This window comes from Oryctolagus cuniculus, chromosome 13, assembly GCF_051225735.1.
Source record: "Oryctolagus cuniculus isolate XC-2025 breed Fujian yellow rabbit chromosome 13, ASM5122573v1, whole genome shotgun sequence".
NCBI classification, from domain to species: domain Eukaryota; kingdom Metazoa; phylum Chordata; class Mammalia; order Lagomorpha; family Leporidae; genus Oryctolagus; species Oryctolagus cuniculus.
The window spans coordinates 92,286,579-92,307,752 of NC_142879.1; the positions used below are offsets into that span (position 1 = coordinate 92,286,579).

The following is a 21,174-nucleotide window of genomic DNA, read 5'->3' on the forward strand; positions in this document are numbered from 1 at the left end:
GAACGGAGGGGAGAATTTCCACTTTGATTATGGTCTTGTCTAAATAAGGTCGGGGTTTTTGAACTCAAGAGGCTTCCATAACCTTGACAGCTCATGACAAGAGCCTCAGGTTATTACTGATGTCATAAATGTAAGAGTATCAATTGTTAAATCAAAAACAAGAGTCCCTGTGCACTTACTCCCCATGTAGGATCTGTGTTTAATGTGTTGTACTATGAGAATTAATGGTAAAAATATTTTTCAAACAGTACTGTATACTTTGTGTGTCTGTGTGGGTACAAATTGTTGAAATCTTTACTTAGTATATACTAAGTTGATCTTCTGTATATAAAGATAATTAAAAATAATCTTAATGAAGAATGAGATGGGAGAGGGAATAGGAGGTGGGATGATTTTTGGATGGAAGGGTGGTTATGTGGGGAAAAACAGCTATAATCCAAAAGTTGTACTTTCAAAATTTATATTTATTAAATGTTTTCTAAAAATAAAAAACATAAAAATTGAATCATAAAAAATTGAGAAAGAACAGATATTTAGTCTCAAATGACGAAACCTGATTAAAACTAAGTGAAATGTAAAAGAGGGAACACTACACAGGAGAAATGCAACAGACAGCATCAGCAACATCACTAGTAATGGGAGAAATCAAAAGTGTAGGTTACATGACAGTATGCAATGATCACAGAATCCCTTCTGTTATGCCCTTAACAAAAAGTGTATAATCCTAACCTAATTATACTGAAATATCAGAAAATATCCAATCAGGGACATTCTGCATGATTGGAATTTAGTCTTCAAAAGATCCATGGTCATTAATGTCAAAGAAAAGGAAGGAACTCCTCCAGACTGAAGAAATCTAAGAAAGGCAACAACTAAAAGAAATTCATGGATCTGAGTGGGACTCTCTTATTATCAAGGACATCACAAGACATGTAACAAAACTGGAAAAAAATCTGCAGATACACAGAATAATGTTAACTTTGTGATTCTGAGTGTTTTATTGTATTTAGTATGTCCTTAACTATAGGAAATATATTCCAAAGTAGTCAGAGGTGATGGCATAATGTCAGCAGATGACTCTCACTTTCTTTAAGAGGGCAAATTATTTGTACTAAAACTTATTTTTTTTTTTTAATTTTAAGACTGTTTCCTAAAAGGTAATAAAAATTAAAAAGGAAACATGGAAAGCCATAGGTAAACAATTTCTCCATGAAGAAGGTGTATGAATCAATGCCTAAAGTTAAAATTACATAATTTTGGTAGCACTATAAAATTATATTGCATCCAAGCAATGGTATTGACACTGGCCAGAGTATCAGTGTACCAAAATGATGTCTATCCAAATCATTAGGTTTGTATGTAGTAGCAAAAATTGGCAAATACAAAGAAGCCCTTAATCCCACTAAAGTATTCAATTCAACTTGGTTTTCTGGGTGCTGTATAATGGCCACCATTTGGACAACTGAGTTTGTAAAAGTTAATCATACTGGTTTTCATCTGCAAAATCTGTGCTAAGTTAGTTATACATCCCAACAGTTTCATGTGCTGCAACTGGCCTGCCATTGGGAACAGAAGTTAAGGTGCCGTTTGAAATATCCTGAATCCCTGGTGGAATCCCTAGCAAGACCAGGCTCCCATCCTGATTCCAGCTTCCAATAATGTGTACTCTGGGAAGTGGCGAGTGATAGAACAAGTAATTGGATCCTTGCCACATAAGTAGGATACCTGAATTGAATTCCTGGATCCTGGCTTCAGCACAGCCCACCTATATTTCACTGCAGATATATGGGTACTGTACTATTGGAAGGGGGATCTCTCTGTTTTCCCCCTCTTTTCCCCTTTCCCTTTTTCTTGCTCCCTCCCTTACCACTATCTCTATCTTTCAAAAAATATAAATTGGAAATACAAAATTTCAATTGTAGATACATAACACTAAATGTTTCAGTTAATGAAGATTTTCCCACATAATATATTTAAAAAGAAATAACAGGTGTGTTCCATAAGCAGTGGTCAGTAAAATTTTATAATATAAAGAGCATAAGTAAATGGTAAATGTGTTACATAGCAGTGGTCAGTAATTGTTTGTAATACAGAGCATATTTTTTCTTTAAAATGTGTACATATTCTTTTGACACTTTTAAAAATACACGTTGACTTAAACTGGACTCGTTGGTTCCTAGGTCACTTTTTAAGTTCCTCAGTAGCTGGAAAAAAAAAGAAAGAATTCCATTTTTTAATATCAAAGATGTCATAATTAACTTCTTAAATCAGTACAAGTTGATAATTTCAAGAAAAATTTGTATATATTACTAAAGTACAAAATTAATATTAGATATAATTTGTCTATATTTACACAATGGAATTATTACTGTGAGTTAAATATCAGTGATCCTGTATTTTTCTTCTTTTTCATTCTTTCCTCAGCTTAACAATGTGATTAAAGATGAAGATAATACTGTCCATCTCTAAATAACCATATGCTATGTCTAAAAATATAGATGAAGGGGCCAGAGCTATGGCAGAGAGGGTAAAGCCACCACATCCCATTTGGGCACCAGTTCAAGTCCCAGCTGCTCCACTTCTGATCCAGCTCTCTACTATGGCTGGGAAAGCAGAAGATGACCCAAGTCCTTGGGCCCCCGCACCTGCATGGGAAGACCCAGAGGAAGCTCCTGGCTCCAGCCATGATGGCCAATTGGGGAGGGAACCAGTGGATGGAAGACCTCTCTCTCTCTCTCTCTCTCTCTCTCTCTCTCCCTCCCTTTCTGTGTGGAACTGTAACTTTTAAATAAATAAATACATCTTTAAAAAATATAGATGAAGAGGCAACTTCCCTATGGGGATAGGAATAAAGTAGGGCACTATCATAACACACACAGAAGAGAAATTGTTTCTAATTTTATGTCATTACTGCAGGTTTTTTTAGTGGCAGTGTCATGGAAGTTGACAGTACAAGGAAAAAGTATACCTGATAGATGGAAAGCAGACTGAATGCAAAGAGACAGAGCTCAGGAAGAGAACTTGTGGTATCATAAGTAGGCTGGTTAGTCTTGACAAATGGATTTGTGTTTTTGTTCCTTGCTAAGGATTTTGGAAACTTTCTTGAGGGTAAAAGTAAATGAGCCCAGATGTTAAGTCTACTGTCAAGCAGCTGCTTACGAACTTTGCTTGACTGGCTATGACAAGGACTTAAAATGGCCCTTATGTCACTACGATGCACTTAAGAAGCTGATGATGCCACTGTCTTCTGAAAACAGCTTTCGTAGGTAGGCTGACAGTATCACAGAGACAGCAGAAGCGTACAAAGTGTAGAGTCAGAAAAAGAGAAGCCCATAAACCATTTTGAGATATTTTAAGCTATGGGATATGAAGACTATATAATAAATAAATTCCTCATTATAATGTTGATATGTTCACATAGTTCATTAGCTTTATCTAAAGTAGTGAACCAAAAATAAAAAGGGATGCCACTTGCTACTTACAGTTTATGTCATAAATCAATGCATTCACAAAATTTGACAACTTACCTCCATCTCGTTTGCTACTTAAATTGTGTTGTGCTTTCCACATCTGAAATAAAATTTTATGTATAATATTTAAGTTAAACTAGTTACATTATCATGGGAATAAAGTATCAGTTAAAAATATGGTCCTTAATTCTTTTAAAGACTAGACCAAACTTGAAGATGGCTTAAATAGAAAAACAGTCACATATATTAAACAAAATTCCTAGTGATTTTATGTTAACCTAATAGGGAAATATGATTAAAAAGTACATTTAGCATTAATCTGTTTCATACATATTATTTTAGAAGGTGGCGTTTAATTAGTACAAAGGTTAAAACAAGTCAAGTCAGATTTTACAATAAATGAATGACTTTGTACTTACTAGAACAACTCTGTACTTTATAAAAGATGATTTTTTTCACTTTCATGTGTTTCCATAAACTGAATTTTCCATTACCCACTTCTAGAAAAACTAATTTTTAAGTATTACATGGTATTTTCATCATGGAATATTAAGCAAATAAGTAAAGAAAGTGGTATTGTCATAATGTCATGTAAAAATTCTACTGGGAAAACATTAGATAAAAAAACCATCCTGTGTATATTATAATAACACAACAGTACTGTATTCATATGGACACGAGTATTCAGAAAATTCTACTTTTCAAATTCAATTGTTAGATGCATGACTTTCTAGAATGAGAAATAAGGAAACCAATGTATAACTCTTTAATTTTCATTTCTTTTAGGAAGTTAGCAATGGGGCATGCATTGTAGACCAGCAAGGTAAACAGCTTCTCTGATGCCAGCATCCTATATTAAGGCATCGACTGCTCCGCTTTCATTGCAGCTCTCTGATAAAGCACCTGGGAAAGCAGCGAGAGACAGCCTGAGTGGGCCCCTAACACCCATGTAGGAGACCTGGGTGGAGTTCCAGGCTCTGGCTTTGGCCAGGCCCAGCCCTGTCCATTGTGTCCATTTGGGGAGTGAAGACGCAAATGAACCTCTCTGTCTCTCCCTCCCTCTCTCCATCTCTGCCTTTAAAATACATGTTGTAAAAATGTGGTCAAATTTTGAAACATTTGTTTTTTTAAGTTTGATCATATTTTTTAAAAATTATTTAATATAAACACATTTCATACAATTCACAAATACAGTTCTAAGAAGTTATTAATTTTAATTATCCACTTAATTATGAAATGTGAAGAAATATTTCAAAATATGTTGCAGCTGTCTCTAGAATATTCTTACTTAAATATTTTATATAAAAGTTATTATCTAATAAAATATTCCAACAGGCTTTAAATACTCCTCCTACACACACATAACATAATAAATAGTTGATGGAGATCATGATAAAGTAATATAAATACCTTTATTCTGGCATGAAGAAAAAATTTTGTTGACTCCTATATTGTTCAATGTTCTGAAAAGATCTTCCCCATGAAGTTGAGGTGTCAAGATCCTGAAGGGCAAACTTTAGAAATTGAACAATGTGTCAACAGCATCACCAAGTAGAATATGGGGGGGGGGGAGAATAACTCACTACAATATGTTGGAAAGAACAGTTACTGGTAGAATCTTATGTTATCATAAATAAAAATTACATAAAGTATAAATCGCATTCTTACATAATTTGAATGAAGGAACTACCAATGTAATATTATTTTCCTCAATAGTCCTCCTATATATATTTCCTATGTATAATAGATGATATTATCTTATATTACACTCAAAAATATTTAATAGTATATGTTTTACATAGAAAAAATGAGATGTCCTGCTTGAAAAGTTCCTTACTTTCATGTTAAAGAAACTGTAACTTTATAGAGAACATTTTTGTAAAGCAATTTCAGCAAGATCATATGTGTTTTTAGATGACATGATTTATGTGGACAAACCTAAACACTCCACCAAAAAGCTGTTAGAATTGATAAACCAATTCAGTAAAGTTGCAAGTTACAAAATAAATATACAAAATCAAGTGCTTTTTCTAGGTTAATGATGAACTCACAGAAAAAGAAACCAAGAAAGAAATTTCATTCACTGTCAACAAAGAAAAAAGAAATTTCATTCACAATAGGCACCAAAAAATCAACTGTTTAGGAATAAATTGAGCCAAAGAAGTGAAAGGTGTATACAATGAAAAGTATCAAACATTGAAGAAGAGGTCATTAAGGACTCCAAAAAACGGATACCACTTGCTCATGGATTGAAAGATTCAAAATCATTAAAATGTCTATTCTATATAAGCAATCTACAGATTCAGTGCAATCCCTATCAAACTACCAATGACATTCTTTACAAAACTAGAAAAAGCAATCCTAAAATTTGTATGGAATCACAAAAGACCCAGAATAGTGAAAGTAATCCTGAATGAGAAAAGTCAAGCTGGAGGCATCTACCTGACTTCAAAGCATACTACAAAGCTATAGTGATCAAAGCAGCATAGTACTGGCATAAAAACCAATACATCTCTGCGAGTGAGATCCCATTGGAAAGAACAGATCATCAAAGAAGGAGGTACCTTTCTCTGAAGGGAAGAGAGAACTTCCACTTTGACTATGACCTTGTCTAAATATAATCAGAGTTGGTGAACTCAAATGGCTTCCATAGCCTTGGCAACTCATGACAAGAGCCTAGGGTGATTACTGATGCCATAAACAAGAGTGTCAATTTGTTAAGTCAACAACAGGAGTCACTGTGCACTTACTCCTCATGTAGGATCTCTGTCCTTAATGTGCTGTACATTGTGATTTAATGCTATAACTAGCACTCAAACAGTACTTTATACTTTGTTTTTCTGTGTGGGTGCAAACTGATTAAATCTTTACTTAATTTATACTAAATTGATCTTCTGTATATAAAGAGAATTGAAAATAAATCTTGATGTGAATGGAAGGGGAGAGGGAGCGGGAAAGGGGAGGGTTGTGGGTGGGAGGGAAATTACGGCGGGGGGGGACATTGTAATCCATAAGCTGTACTTTGGAAATTTATATTCATTAAATAAAAGTTAAAAAAAAAACAATACATAGAATGATGGAACTGAACAGAAAGCCCAGAAATTAATCCGTATACATACAAGCCAACTGATTTTTGACAAAAGTGCTCAGACCAAACAGTGGAAGTAAGGATAGTCTCTTGAACAAATGGTGCAGGCAAAACTGGATTTATATGTGTACAAGAATGAAATTAGATCCATACCTATCACCATATTCAAAAATAAACTCAAGATGGATAAAAGACTTAAATTTTAGACCTGAAACTATGAAGTTGCTGGAAGAACACATAGCAAAATCACTCCAAGACATTGCTGTCGGGGATGGCTTATTGGATAAGATCCCCAAGCACAGCCAACGAAAGCAGAACTAAATAAATGGGGCTATGTCAGACTCAGAAGCTTTTGCACAGCAAAGAAAATAATCAATAGAGTGAAGAGACATCCAAACGAATGGGGAAATATTTGCAAATCACTTTTCTGACAAAGGATTAATATTCCAGATATATTAGTAACTTTAAAAACTCAACAATAATAAATAATCCAGTTGAGAAATGGGCAAAGGACTTTAATAGACGGTTCTCAAAAGAAGAAATACAAATGGCCAACAAACATGTGAAAACAGGCTCAGCATCTCAAACCATCAGGGAAATGCAAATCAAAACCACAATGAGCTATCACCTCACCCCTGTCAGAATGGCTAAAATCCAAAACAGAGAGCAACAAGTGCTGGTGAGGATGTAGAGAAAGGGGAACACTTATACACTATTGGTGGAAATATAAATTACTAAGCCCCTGTGGAAAATAGTGTGGAGATACCTGAAAAAAAAAAAAAACAACTAGAACTAGATTTGCCATAGGATCCAACAATCCCACATTGGGTATATCTCAAAGACTTGAATACTATTAAGAGATACCTTCATAATTATGTTCATAGAAGCTCTTCACAAGAGCCAACATTGGAAATCAATGAAGCTGTCCACCATCAGAAAAATGGATAAAGAAAATGTGCTAGATATACACAATGCAATATTATTCAGGTATAAAGAAGAGAAGAAAATTCTACCATTTGAAGCCAAATGGATGCCACTGGAGGACACCATGATGACTGAAATAAACCAGACCTAGAAAGACAAATACTGCATGCTCTCCTTTATTTGTAGGGGCTAAAATTAAAAGTAGAATAAAGAAAAAATGTCTGTGTGTATTAGCATTATTGAAAATACTATTTTGTAAACATTTGTTATATATCTTTGTGAAACCAGTGGTTAAATGTGTTCTATTACTCTAGTTTCAATGATCTGTGACTACTTCAAAATTTATTGTACATTATTTTTATACCCATTGTCTATTTTTCCCACTAAACTAGGGTCTTTTGCTTTTTACTTGTTAAACTTCTTATTCTGGGAAGTGTTAAGCCTTTGTACTGTAATGTAAATTTGAAATGTTATCTCAAAAACTAAAGAAAAAGGGGGGGGGGAGTTTGGGAGGGAGAGATGGGGAGAATGTAAAGGTGGAGGGGAAAGTTATTAGGTCCTTAGGATTACATGTACAAAGTAAAATGAGTCTGTTAAAAACTAATTAAAAGTTAAAATTAAAAAAAACACTTAAAATTTTTAGAAATTTTAATGCAATCAATAAACCCCAGGATTGGGGGGAAAAATGAATACATGGATGGTGTGCATTGTGGTGTGACAGGATGACATCAGAGTATCTAGGGATCAGATCTCATCCATTATTCAAATCCAGCTTCTTACTGGTGTGCCTGCATGGCAGCAGATTATGGCAATGATGCCTGGGTTTATGCTACACTTGTTAGAGACCCAGATGGAGTTCCAGGCTCCTGATTCAGCCTGGTCCAGTCCTGGTAGTTGCCAAAATTCAGGGAGTGAACCACTGGATGGAAGATTTCTTGCTCTCCCTGTTGCTCTATCATTCACATGTATAGATGGATGGATGGATCGATGGATGGACGGATCGATGGATGGATGGCTAGGTGAATGTTAAAGTAATGGGTACTTGTAGAAGTGGACTCTCTTTACAAAAATTCTCCTCCAGGCTTTCATTCTTTGCTGCTTTACACCAGATATGACAGCTGAGGACAACTGCCTTTGAGAACCAGGTAAGATATACAATCTCATAGTGTAAAACCAAATATCCAGAGTATAGGGAGGGATCTTCCCTTCAAAGAGCAATTAGTCAAAGGGCCTTGAGTGTTGAATACTGTTTTCATCCTTACTGGTAGGAGGTTGCTGTGGTTCAGCTCATACCCACAAGTGAAAACTTTCAAATATCAGATGACCTTTTAAAAGACACTTGCATGGCAGGTATTTGGTGCAGAGCTTAAAATGCTGCTTGGATCACCTGAGTCCAGTGTCAGATGACCAATTTATGTGCAGGCTGCTGCAATTCCAATGAACTCAGAAAGGGAAAGGGAGTGCCACTTGCTACCTAAAAGTCAACAATTCCAACAAGAAAATTACTAAAAAGATCAATATGAAACCAAAATGGAAATGTGTTTTTCTCCCTTGAGTTTGCAGTCTTTCTGAAAATTCTTTTTAAATAACAGTTTAAAGATGGAGAAGAGTTGGAGAGATATTTCAGCAAGTGAACTCCATAGCAGTAACAAAGCACATCAAATACAGAAACAAATGTACTCACTCAGTAATGATGTACTGACAGGCTATGGCTAAATTATACTTAAGATTGCTGCTCAGAAAATAATGCAGCATTGTCTTTTAGAGATTAATTCCATAGCTATGAACACTGCACATATGCACACCTCTCTATAGTTTTTCAGTAATTATTAGTATGTTTAAATTATAGTTTTGACATCCTGCTGTATTTGAGGGAGAACTCAAATCTTTTATAAATCAGTATGTGGGACTGGCACTGTGGCACAGCAAGTTAAGCTGCTGCCTGCAGCTCTGGCATCCCATATGGGTGTGAGTTCAAGTCCTGACTGCTCTGCTTCCACGCAGTCTATCTCCCTGCTGATGCGTTTGGGAAAGCAGTGGACGATGGTCCAAGTGTTTGTAAGCTGTCACCCATGTCGGGAACCTGGAAGAAGCTCCTGGCTCCCGGCCTCAGCTTGGCCAAACCCCAGCCATTGTGGTCATTCAAAGAGTGAACCAGTGGATGGAAGATTGATTTGTATCTCTACCTCTCTTCTCTCTCTGTAATTCTGTCCATCACATAAATATTTTAAGAACTAGGAAATATGCACTGAGTTTAAACAAAATCAAGTTAGTTTGCCCATTTAAACTGTTGTAGTTCAAGATAGAATTATAAATATTTTAACATACAGAGGAAATTATACTTGCCAGTTTATAAATTACACTGTTTTTATAATTTTGCAAATATTTTTACAGTTTTACAAGTATTAAATACATGTACTTTGTTGCAGAGAAAAGGATTTGGAAGCAGTTTCTTGACAAGCAGATTAAGTTTTACCCTATAAAAACTGGTCTCAATATTTTATATTTCAATGGTCAACAAAGATTTCTATATGCAAAATATCCAACCAGTGGATAATTTTCAGGCTAATTTGCATTCTTGTTATTTTATAATAATGTGTTTGTATAACAAATAATAAAATTATAGAATCACTTATACACAGGCCAAAACATGTTAGGATAAAATTAGAATTCCAGTTTGGAATGAAAATTTAGCAAAAAACATACATGTAGCAACTTATTATCACTGTAAGTGTGTTAAGTGGCAAGGTTAAACTTCATATAATGGTGAGAGATTCAAAAAATGCTCAATGTTAGGAACATGGAGAAACCTTGCTTTAACAACAGTCATAGTGAAATCATAGGCGAAAGCATTAACTTATCATTTTTCTTAAAATTAGAATATGCTGATAGATCCTACGAATAATACAAAATACTCAACTCTTAAAAATAAAGGAGATGGGTAAAATAATTCAGTTATTTTCTTAATGTGTTGCTTTCTGGAATCAAAGCTAAAATCTGTTAATTTGGTTGTATGGATGTCCCATTCATAACCCTACTCTTTTCTATCATTTAGATAGTATGTTATCACCTCTCATAATATTATTAGATTTTTCCAAGTAGAAATAACTCAATCTACCACAACTGTAGAAAACATGTGTTTTTGCAAATAAGGATTTTGTGAACAATGGAAAAATGCCTAGAAACTCTTCCAAGGCATTTTGCAGTGGTGTATTGTGATAGAATAGTGATTTTTACCTAAGTCTAGTATGATTTTGCAAATTATTGCCTCATTAAGAAACCAAGTATATTGTGGACCTACTATGATAAGCTTAAAATAAACTACTTAAACTTTTCTAGAAATATTAAAAAATAAGCACTGGTTTTATTTTAAAAAAGTGGGGATATATTTCCTGAAAAAAATCCTCCATTATTCTCACATATGTATGTATTCTTTCATCATCTATTGTAAAATCATATATCACCTTAATTTTCTGGTTGTAATTACTGACAATGTCTCATATTTGCATCATGATTAACACTGTACAGAAGTATTTAGCATCCATTTTTATTTTATATTCTGTAGCCCATTTTTATGACTCTGAAGCACTTGCACCCAGATTCTTTCCTTTTGTTTTTCAGAACAGAATGAAACTAAGCTCACAAAATGGTGAAAAAACAGCTGTGATCTTATAATTTATGAACAAAAAAACCATTATATTTGTCTCCATTTAAGATTTTGCTGCAATGCTAAGAAAATTCGAATATGCTAGACTATGATTTATCATCAAGTCAACTTAGAAAACAAAGTTGAGGGGCCAGAGTAATGGTACAATGTATTAAGGTGCAGTTGGCAATGCTGGCATCCACTATTAGACCCAGTTTGAGTCTTGGCTGCTCTGATTCTGACCCAATGTCCCACTTATACATCTGGTAAAGACACTGAAGTTGGTCCAGACAACTACCTTCTATATGGGAGATAAGGATGGCTTCTGGCTTCAGATTGGCCCAGACCTGGCTATTACAGCCATTTGGGGAGTAAACCAATGGTGGCAAGATCTCGCTTTCTCTTTCTCCCTCCCCATTCTTACTGTCTATCTCCTTCTAATTGGCTTTCAAATAAATAAACATTAAAAGTAAACCAGGCTAAGCCATCATTCAAAATGGGCTTTTGCAATTTTTCTCTTAAATAAAAATATCTTAAATAGGATTCCAAGTATAATCATGTGTATTAATGGAAATATTTTAAGAAAATACAAATAGAGTCTAGCTGCTATTTGTAGTTATTTATTTTCTCTTTAACACAATTGTTTTATTATTTGTAATGTCCCCCCAATCATAAAAATGTCAAAATTAGGTAAATGTGTTAAATGCGGTCAACAGGGTTTTAACAACTTTAAAATTGGTACAATGTTCCACAATCAGATCCAATTTAAGTTGCCAGAAATGGACTGTAATCATTGTCACCACATGGTTGGATTGGAAGGTCTGTGTTACATCTCCAATGGAGAATGACAATATGTGGCTTTATATAGGATCCTGGATAGAAAAACATAATTGATTCTGTTGATGTAGTTGCAATTTAAAGATCTGATATCATTGCCATCATAACGATCAACAATTCAAGTGATGGATAAGATAGGCATAAGTGAACTTCCTTTTAAATAATGCAATTATATATTTGATTTAACTACTTAAAATCTATTGTACAATTACCAGGCCAACAGATTCATTTTATAAAAGTTGAACTAAACTTGCTATAAGTAAGGCAGTAATTCAGGATGTGTTCTTATGGAAGAAAATGATCAAAAGCATTTGCCTTGGATTACTTTTTTAATGCTCATTTCTTTTCAGCTACTTGAAAGGCAGAGTGACAGTGAGACAAAGAGAGGTGCTTCATCTGACAGCTAACTCTCCATATGCCCAAAATAGCTAAGGCTGGATTAGGCTGAATCCAGGAAGCTGAAAACTCATTTGAACCTCTTTCATGGGTGACAGGGGACCAAGCACTTGAACCATCATCTGCTACTTCCCAGGATGCATTGGCAGGAAGCTAGATTGGAAGTGGAGGATCCAGACACAAAGTAGTACTCAGATATGGGTCAAGGACATCTCCAGGATGACCCAAGTCACAGCACCACCACAACACTCACCCCTGGACTCTTTAAATAATGAACACCCATCTGTGATGAAATGTTTGCTAATCATTCACTATGATTAGAAGTGTAAAATGTGATGGTGCACAAAACTAAAAAGGGTCTTGGACCACAAATGAAAATCAAGTTAAAAATATGTTAGCAGATCTCAAAGTATATCTTTAGTTACTAGGTAAAAATATTCAATTATCAAAACCTAACTTAAAGCAGTTTTGAAATATTTGTAAATATGTCAGTTTGGCTGTATTTGCTAAGTTTATTAAATAGTTGCAAAATATTGAGGATGGCACTGTGGCATAGTGGACTAAGCTTCTGCCTGCAGTGTCGGAATCCCATACAGGTGCTGGTTCTTGTCCCCATTGCCCCTCTTCTGAGCCAGCTCGCTGTTATTGCCTGGGAAAGCAGTGGCAGATGGTCAAGGTGCTTGGACCCCTGCACCTGCATGGGAGACCTGGAGAAAGCCACTGGTTTCTGACTTCAGATTGGCTAGGCTCGAGCTTTGGCACCCATTTGGGGAGTGAATCGCAAATGGAAGATCTCTCTCTCTCTCCCTCTGTCTGTAACTCTGCTTCTCAAATATTATCCCTCTTAGTAGTTTTTTTTTTTGTCTGTTCTACTTATTATGACTGGTTTAATTCTGTAATTAATACACAGTTATTCTTAAGTGTTGAAATTTAACTGAAATGTGATCCCTGTTAAACATAAGAGTGGGAATAAGAGAGGGAAGAAATGTACAGTTTGGGACATGCTCAAGCTGACTTGCCCCAAATGGTAGAGTTAGAAACATACCAGGGGACTCCAATTTAATCCCATCAAGGTGGCATGTACCAATGCCATCTCACTAGTCCAAGTGATCAATTTCAGTTCACAATTGATCATAATGAAAGGACTAAGAGTCAAAGGGAGCACATAAACAAGTCTAGTACCTGCTAATACTAACCGATAGAATAAATAAAGGGGAGAGTGATCCAACATGGGAAGCGAGATACTCAGCAGACTCATAGAATGGTGGATGTCCTAAACAGCACTCTGGCCTCAGAATCAGCCCTAAAGGCATTCCGATCTGGCTGAAAAGCCCATGAGAGTATTTCAGGCATGGAAAGCCAAGACACTCTGGCAAAAAAAAAAAAAAAAAAAAAAAAAAAAAAAAAAAAAAAAAAAAAAAAAAAAAAAAAACAAACAAAAAAACACAACAACACCTAAATGAAAGATCTCTGTGAGAGAGATCCCAGTGGAAAGAACAGGTCTTCAAAGAAGGAGGTACCTATCTCTGAAGGGAGGAGAGAACCTCCACTTTGACTATGACCTTGTCTAAACAAGATAAGAGTCGGAGAACTCAAGGGGCTTCCATAGCCCCTGGTGCATAGGGAGATTACTGATGCCATAAACAGGAGTGTCAATTTGTAAAGTCAACAACAGGAGTCACTGTGCACTTACTCCTCATGTAGGATCTCTGTCCTTAATGTGCTGTACATTGAGACATAATGCTATAACGAGTACTCAAACAGTATATTTCACTTTGTGTTTCTATGTGAGTGCAAACTGTTGAAATCTTTACTTAATGTATACTAAACTGATCTTCTGTAAAAAAAAAAAAAGAAGAAATTATCAATTCCCAACTTGACTCTCACTGGGATTAAACATGACAATAGGTCTGATCTGATTTCATCCTCATTTAAAAAATCATCTATTATTTTTCACTTTATGTTTCTGTGTGGGAGCAAACTGTTGAAATCTTTACTTAATGTATACTAAACTGATCTTCTGTATATTAAGAGAATCGAAAATCAATCTTGATGTGAATGGAAGGGGAGAGAGAGTGGGAAAGGGGAAGGTTGCGGATGGGAGGGACGGTATGGGGGGGGGGGAAGCCATTGTAATCCATAAGCTGTACTTTGGAAATTTATATTCATTAAAGAAAAGTTTAAAAAAAAAGAATCTGCTCTTTGTGTATATACTTAACTGAGCATGGGGTGGAATCTGTTGTTTGTTTATATGCTCAACCTTTGCAAGGACTGTGCCTGTGACATGACACACATAGCAAATCCTGTCTCCCTGAATGAGTGGCTGAGGGGTTGAGAACTTGGGTGTATTTGTTGAATTTGTATTTTATCTTCCTGCAGGAAGGAATGTCAACCATAGCGAGTAAGAAGGGCTTAAAAGATATCGCCGTCACCCACGTTGCTCCACACCAGCCAGTGAATAAATATGCGTTCAACTATGATCGTGGATTGGACAATGGTAACATGGGTAGTGAGTGCCTATCCTTTGAAACTTAACATTAAAATACAATGAACAGAAATGAGTAGCTCTGAATTGGATATCCATTTATTTTGAGGGTTTTCTTTGGCTTTTTTTAATATAACCAACTTTTTCCTGAAACAGCTTCAACCCTCTGAAATTCATCCTTACTATTCGTTTTATTTCACTGAAATATTCATTTCATTGCAATATTCATGAGTGGAGAGAGACACGCCTTTATGTAAAATAAAAGTTAAAAAAAAGAAAAAAATATATTTAAAAAATAGCTGCAACATGCGTGTCATGTCTACATTAATGGGGATAATTACAACCATTACTAGCATACATATGTCAATCAAACTAAGTACTTCAACAAACTAAAAATAAGAAGTATATGAACAACCTGAAACCCAAGAAAAAGAGGCAATATATCTAACCGTGTCCAAAGACTCTGCAGTGTTGTGATGTGAAGCCTGAGTTGCTGAAGTAGGAGTCTCCAAGTTCTGTTGTGGAGTAAGATCTCTGCTGAGCCAGAAACTATTAGCACAATTTCCAACGCTATGTGAAGCTACTGAAGTTTGCGTAGTAACAGACTTGGTTAATGTTCCAGTCTGTTGTTTCTCCAGGAGAAAATTTTTAGTTCTGACCTCTGCTAATACTTCATTAACTCTGTGAAGATTGAAAGGACCAATGGTTAGTATTTCATTCTCCCCTTAATAATTCTTACATGAATTTCATTTTTTAAAAGTAAGAGTCAATGGGCATGCACAATAAACAGTGTTTTAATACTGAAAATGTGTTACAGCACAGTTTCTGTATAATTAAGGTCTTTTAAAGTTAAAAATTTCACAACGTGACTCAAACCCAGTACAAGGGAGAAGGATGCCTGTCAATGCTGTATGACTGATCTGGTGACATCTGCTTCCTCCCAAAAGGCTCTATTCTCAAAATCCTTGCACATGCCATTAGAAATATTTTATTTAAATAACAATTCTGATATAATGGATGATGATTTCTTCGATGCTAGTAAACATTTTCTAATATATAAATATTTCAAAACATCATGTTTTGCCACTTAAATATATGAAACAGTAACTTTTTTTTTTTTTTTACAGGCAGAGTGGACAGTGAGAGAGAGAGGAGAAAGGTCTTCCTTTTGCTGTTGGTTCACCCTCCAATGGCTGCCGCAGCCGGCGCACTGCAGCCAGCGCACCGCGCTGATCTGATGGCAGGAGCCAGGTACTTATCCTGGTCTCCCATGGGGTGCAGGGCCCAAGTACTCGGGCCATCCTCCACTGCACTCCCGGGCCACAGCAGAGAGCTGGCCTGGAAGAGGGGCAACCGGGACAGAATCCAGCGCCCCGACTGGGATTAGAAGTCGGTGTGCCGGCGCCGCAAGGCGGAGGATTAGCCTAGTGAGCCGCGGCGCCAGCCTGAAACAGTAACTTTTTAAAAAGGATAGAAATCATTGTATTGAAAACTAAGTTAGAGATTTAGAATACCACCAAAGACATTTTCAGGTGCTTACTTATTTTTTTTTTAATTTTTTTGACATGCAGAGTGGACAGTGAGATAGAGACAGAGAGAAAGGTATTCCTTTGCTGTTGATTCACCCTCCAATGGCCTCCGTGGCTGGCATGCTGCAGCCAGTGCACTGCGCTGATCCGAAAGCAGGAGCCAGGTGCTTCTCCTGGTCTCCCATGTGGATGCAGGGCCCAAGCACTTGGGCCATCCTCCCCTGCACTCCCTGGTCACAGCAGAGAGCTGGCCTGGAAGAGGGGCAACCGAGACAGAATCCGGCGCCTCAACCGGGACTAGAACCCAGTGTGCCAGAGCTGCAAGGCGGAGGATTAGCCTAGTGAGCCGCGGCGCCCGCTTCGGGTACTTACTTTCAAAAAAGCCCTGCTTTTTTCACCCACTTTTTGGGAGAAATTAAGCAAATGCTTAATTTTTGGCATTGGGAGATAATTCAGAACAATGACTGTGGGGAATGAGATAGCCAAGTAGGTATTCAGCAACAACTAAAGCAGCTAGGAAGACATGAAAGGTGGGACTTGCTCTTTCTTCCAGACACTATACTTTCCTTCCTCTCTTTCTTAATCTTTCTCAAGGCATCCTTTAGTGGATTACCAATAAAGGTAATATAAAGGATTACAATAAAGGAAAGGTAACTAGACAAGTGCCATATTGTACCAACAGGTGGAGGAGGGGGAAGAAGAGATGCTAGACACTTAAGTTGTAATCCTGAACTTAAGTTAACAGAGTTGTTAACATTTACATAAATTGTTCTGCACTACAAATTTACTGGTAATTTCATTTACTAACATTATTTTCCAAAATCACTTTGTCTAGGTAGATTATATCCTTACTAATCTCAGGAACCTGTTTCACTAAGAATTATGCTTTAGTGGCAAATTAGCAAATGTAAGCTATTGTCTGCGATTCTATGTTTTGACTTACTCATTTACTTGCTTTGAAAAAGCTTTTGCAACCTGAATGATCTCATCTTGTTTTCTTCTCACATCTTCAAATCCCTCTAGAAGGAGTTGCTTATATTCGTCCAATTCTTTAGAAATGGCTTCCTGAGGAGCTTTCATTTTGGAGAGTGTAGATATCCCAACATGGATTCTGTGTTCTTTTTGTATACTTTTTGAAATGTCATCACTCTCCATTAGATACTCTGAACTTTTTTGACATGATGTTTTTTTCTAAAGCAAAATAAAAAGGTAATTTAAAAAATCATTAAAATATATATTAATGTTTTTATTTATTTCTTTTAGTTTTGAATCAGTGATTCTGAGAGAAATTTTAAAGTAAAAAACAAGCCAAAGTTTAAAATATTTATCTCAATACACATTGACTGAAATTTGAATTCTAATGAAAATAATACCATTATTACATTACTACTCATGTAAATTAGTTATCAAAGAATAGAAGCATCGATTAAAAGTGAATAGCAATTAAAGCAACTAAAACTATACTATAATTCCTAAATTACGATTTTCCCCTTGAGGTTAATGAGAAATCACAATTCAGAGGATAAAAGTTTATGATGTGATCTGTATACTTTTGTGAATGAAAATGTTTCAGTCAATGAAACTGACTTGTCATCCTTTGATGTTTTCCACAAAATAAGGGCACATATTAAACAACAGCAAGAGAAAAGCTTGATGGAGTTTCCCTGGTACTGAGTGGAGAAGGAGTCATTTCCCTCAAATAAAACCATTAACTGATACTTAAAAGTAGTACATTTAGAGCATGTCTACAAACCCTTTGACAATTTTTCCATGAAATTTTCTCTCCTGAATGTGAGCTGGACAAAGCAATGTGTATCTAGTGAACAGAATAGGGCACACATGCTGAGTGACTTTTGCTAGGCTGTAAAATGTGATGCTGCTTCCACCTGAATCTCTCAAGCAAACTCGGACTTAGAAATTAGCCACCCAAAGACGAGAAAGTGAAACAACATATTGATATTCCAACTGATGTCCCAGGTAAGGTCCAAAAAAAAGCAACTATCAACATCAAACAAAGCTGGCATTGTGTACAGTATATTGAGCTGCTGGCTGTGATGCTGGAATTCCATACTGGAGCACTGGTTCAACTCCTTGGTGTTCTGCTTCTGGTTCAGCTCCCTACAAATGTGCCTGAGAGGGCAACACAAGGTGGTGCCCCAGATACACTAGATGGTGACACTAGATACAGGGAGTTGTAACTTTAGGAAATTGAAACAAAGACTAAAATAGGTTAAATGCCTTCAGACCAAAGGGAGGTGGAAGCTGAAAGGGCCTACAAAAGAGGAAGAATGAAAACCAAAAGGACATCAAAGAGACTGTGTGGAAACTTGAGGTTTTGAAGGAACTGTCAAGAAAGGATACCAAGACCTGGAAGACAAGGGCCCCATTCTTCAGGAATCTGAAGGTAAAACTGATGTGAGAGATAAACTAAAGAAAGACTACCAAATTTAAAGGAGCTATGACTTATTGGGTTCAAGTATCTAAATCCATATATGTGAATTACAGCATCTCCACATAACAAATCACCATGCAATTGTAAAAAAAAAAAAAGTAAAATAAAAGGTGATTTCTGGAATAAAATCAAATCCAGAGTGCTGCTAGGCAAACAGGATCCAGAGATGAAGCAAAGATGATGACTGTACAACGGACAATAAAACTTCAGAAAAACTTTAGGTGGTGCCTCAAATCACCGTATGGGTCTTAGGAGTTAAAGAACATTCACGATACTGTCCTATTCTGGCTCTTCTGGAAGCCCAAGGTGAAGAGATTATGTCAAAAAGATTCATGGGAGTGGGCATCAGAGTGCTTTTGGTTTTTACTTGCCTATTGCTCCTGAGTCTACCATTCTGTCAGTGTAGGCACTGGAAGGAAGCAGGGATGGCTCAAGTAATTGGGTTCCTATAAATCATGTGGGACCCCTGGCTTGAGTTCCCAGCTCTCAGCTTTAGCCTCACATGAGATCTGGTTATTTTAGGAGTAAACCAGTAAATAGGAATGTTTTGTGTGCTCTTTATCTTGCTCTCACACACTCTCTCTCCCCTAACTTCTTCTTTGTCTTAGGTAAAATCAAATTTTCAAAAGGTAGTATTTCTGAATATTTAGTGTCTAGTAGGATGAACTCCAATAAAATCACAGGAAGCTCCATTTTTCCAGAGGGTTGTATTAGAAAATCCAGTAGTTTCTAGTTTGCAATAAAAATAGAGAGAGGGCAGAATTAAAGGAGTCCTCTAACCTTGGAAGTTTGTTTTCTCTTTTTTTTGACAGGCAGAGTGGACAGTGAGAGAGAGAGACAGAGAGAAAGGTCTTCCTTTACCGTTGGTTCACCCTCCAATGGCCGCCGCGGCTGGCGCACTGTGGCCGGCGCACCATGCTGATCCGAAGGCAGGAGCCAGGCGCTTCTCCTGGTCTCCCCTGGGGTGCAGGGCCCAAGCACTTGGGCCATCCTCCACTGCACTCCTGGGCCACAGCAGAGAGCTGGCCTGGAAGAGGTCATACATTTTTATGTATCAAATATAATATGCATATATGTGCATATACATGCAATAGGTACACAAATATATTTAAAACAGTTAAATGCATACAGTATATACATGTGGAGGGATACACAAAGAAAATTAGCACATCTCATGAAATATTTTATAGCTAAAAATATAAATTTTAATTTTATGAAAGAATGATGCTGATATATTTTAAATATTTGAATATTTGGATGTTTAAGATCGTTACCAAAAATGGAAATATTATCAAAGACAGCAAATATATCTCCAGAAAAACAAGCTGAAGATACATTAAGAAGAATTCAGTTGACATTATGTACCAGGGCATTGTTATTACTGTTTATGAAATCATGAAACAGAAAATGTTATATTCTGGGATTCAAAAAATATAAAAGGTTCCAGATGGTTCTGTGAGTTTCAGAAGTAAACTTTGGCAGGGTACAGTTCAATTATGAAAACATAAGAAAATGTGTATTTAGGCTTTAATATAGCCAAACTATAGATAAGTTAATTAAAGAATAATTGATATAATCTGAAATACTAAAATCTTACTGAGTTATCTTGTCTCCTAAATCACCATTTTTCTTCATCTCTTCATCCAGTTTGTCCTGCAGAGCTTGATTTAACTCAGCAAGCAGCATTATGTGTTGCTGTTCATCTTTAAACTTAAGAAAATGTGCAAATTATTTTTTAAAATGTAGGCTTCTTTCTAAAAGTATTATTCCCCGTGAGTTAATGAGTAATATTCTATAAAATCTGATGATAATCAGATTTCAAAAATAATGACTTCCCAAAAAACAGTTCAAGTTGACTTACACTTTCAATACTATCTTTTGTGGATTTCAAATTATCAAAATTCATTCATTAAAGATAGAGGTACAGTGGCTATGATGCTACTAGAGATTTCTGCAACCCAAATCAGAGTGTCTGCATGGAGTCTGGCCAACTTGGATTCTAATCTAGATTCCTGCTAATGAACACTCAGTGAAACAGCAAATGATGTCTCAAGTGCTTGGATCCTGCACCTACATGGTAGAACTGGATTAAATTCTGGGATCCCAGCTCTAGGCTACTGTATGTATTTTAGTAGTGGACCCATAAATCAAAGATCTCTTTCTCACCCCCTCTCTCATTTTCACCTTGTCCCTCTCTTTCTTTCTAGTAAAAATGAAAAACAAATACAGAGTTTAAAGAACCAAATACTGTTAATGAATTATTTTTAACAGCAATTTTTAAATTTTTTTTTTTTTACAGGCAGAGTGGACAGTGAGAGAGAGACAGAGAAAGGTCTTCCTTTTGCCG

At 36.1% G+C, this 21,174-nt stretch overlaps 1 protein-coding gene across 2 annotated transcripts in view; it reads right to left on the minus strand.

Annotated features, from left to right (window-relative positions):
* Window positions 1-607: 607 nt before the first annotated feature.
* The window catches only part of LOC103352179 (uncharacterized), a 110,377-nt gene continuing 89,810 nt past the window's right edge, over window positions 608-21,174 (minus strand). For both annotated transcript variants that reach the window (XM_089311793.1, XM_070055921.2), the window contains exons 32-38: window positions 20,425-20,537; window positions 19,689-19,854; window positions 17,319-17,566; window positions 15,296-15,527; window positions 4,881-4,984; window positions 3,528-3,570; window positions 608-2,204 (exon numbers count right to left, since the gene is read on the minus strand). In XM_089311793.1, coding sequence (XP_089167919.1) covers window positions 4,883-4,984; window positions 15,296-15,527; window positions 17,319-17,566; window positions 19,689-19,854; window positions 20,425-20,537 — 861 coding nt within the window. In that variant the 3' untranslated portion in view covers window positions 608-2,204; window positions 3,528-3,570; window positions 4,881-4,882. The remainder of the gene's footprint in view (window positions 2,205-3,527; window positions 3,571-4,880; window positions 4,985-15,295; window positions 15,528-17,318; window positions 17,567-19,688; window positions 19,855-20,424; window positions 20,538-21,174) is intronic.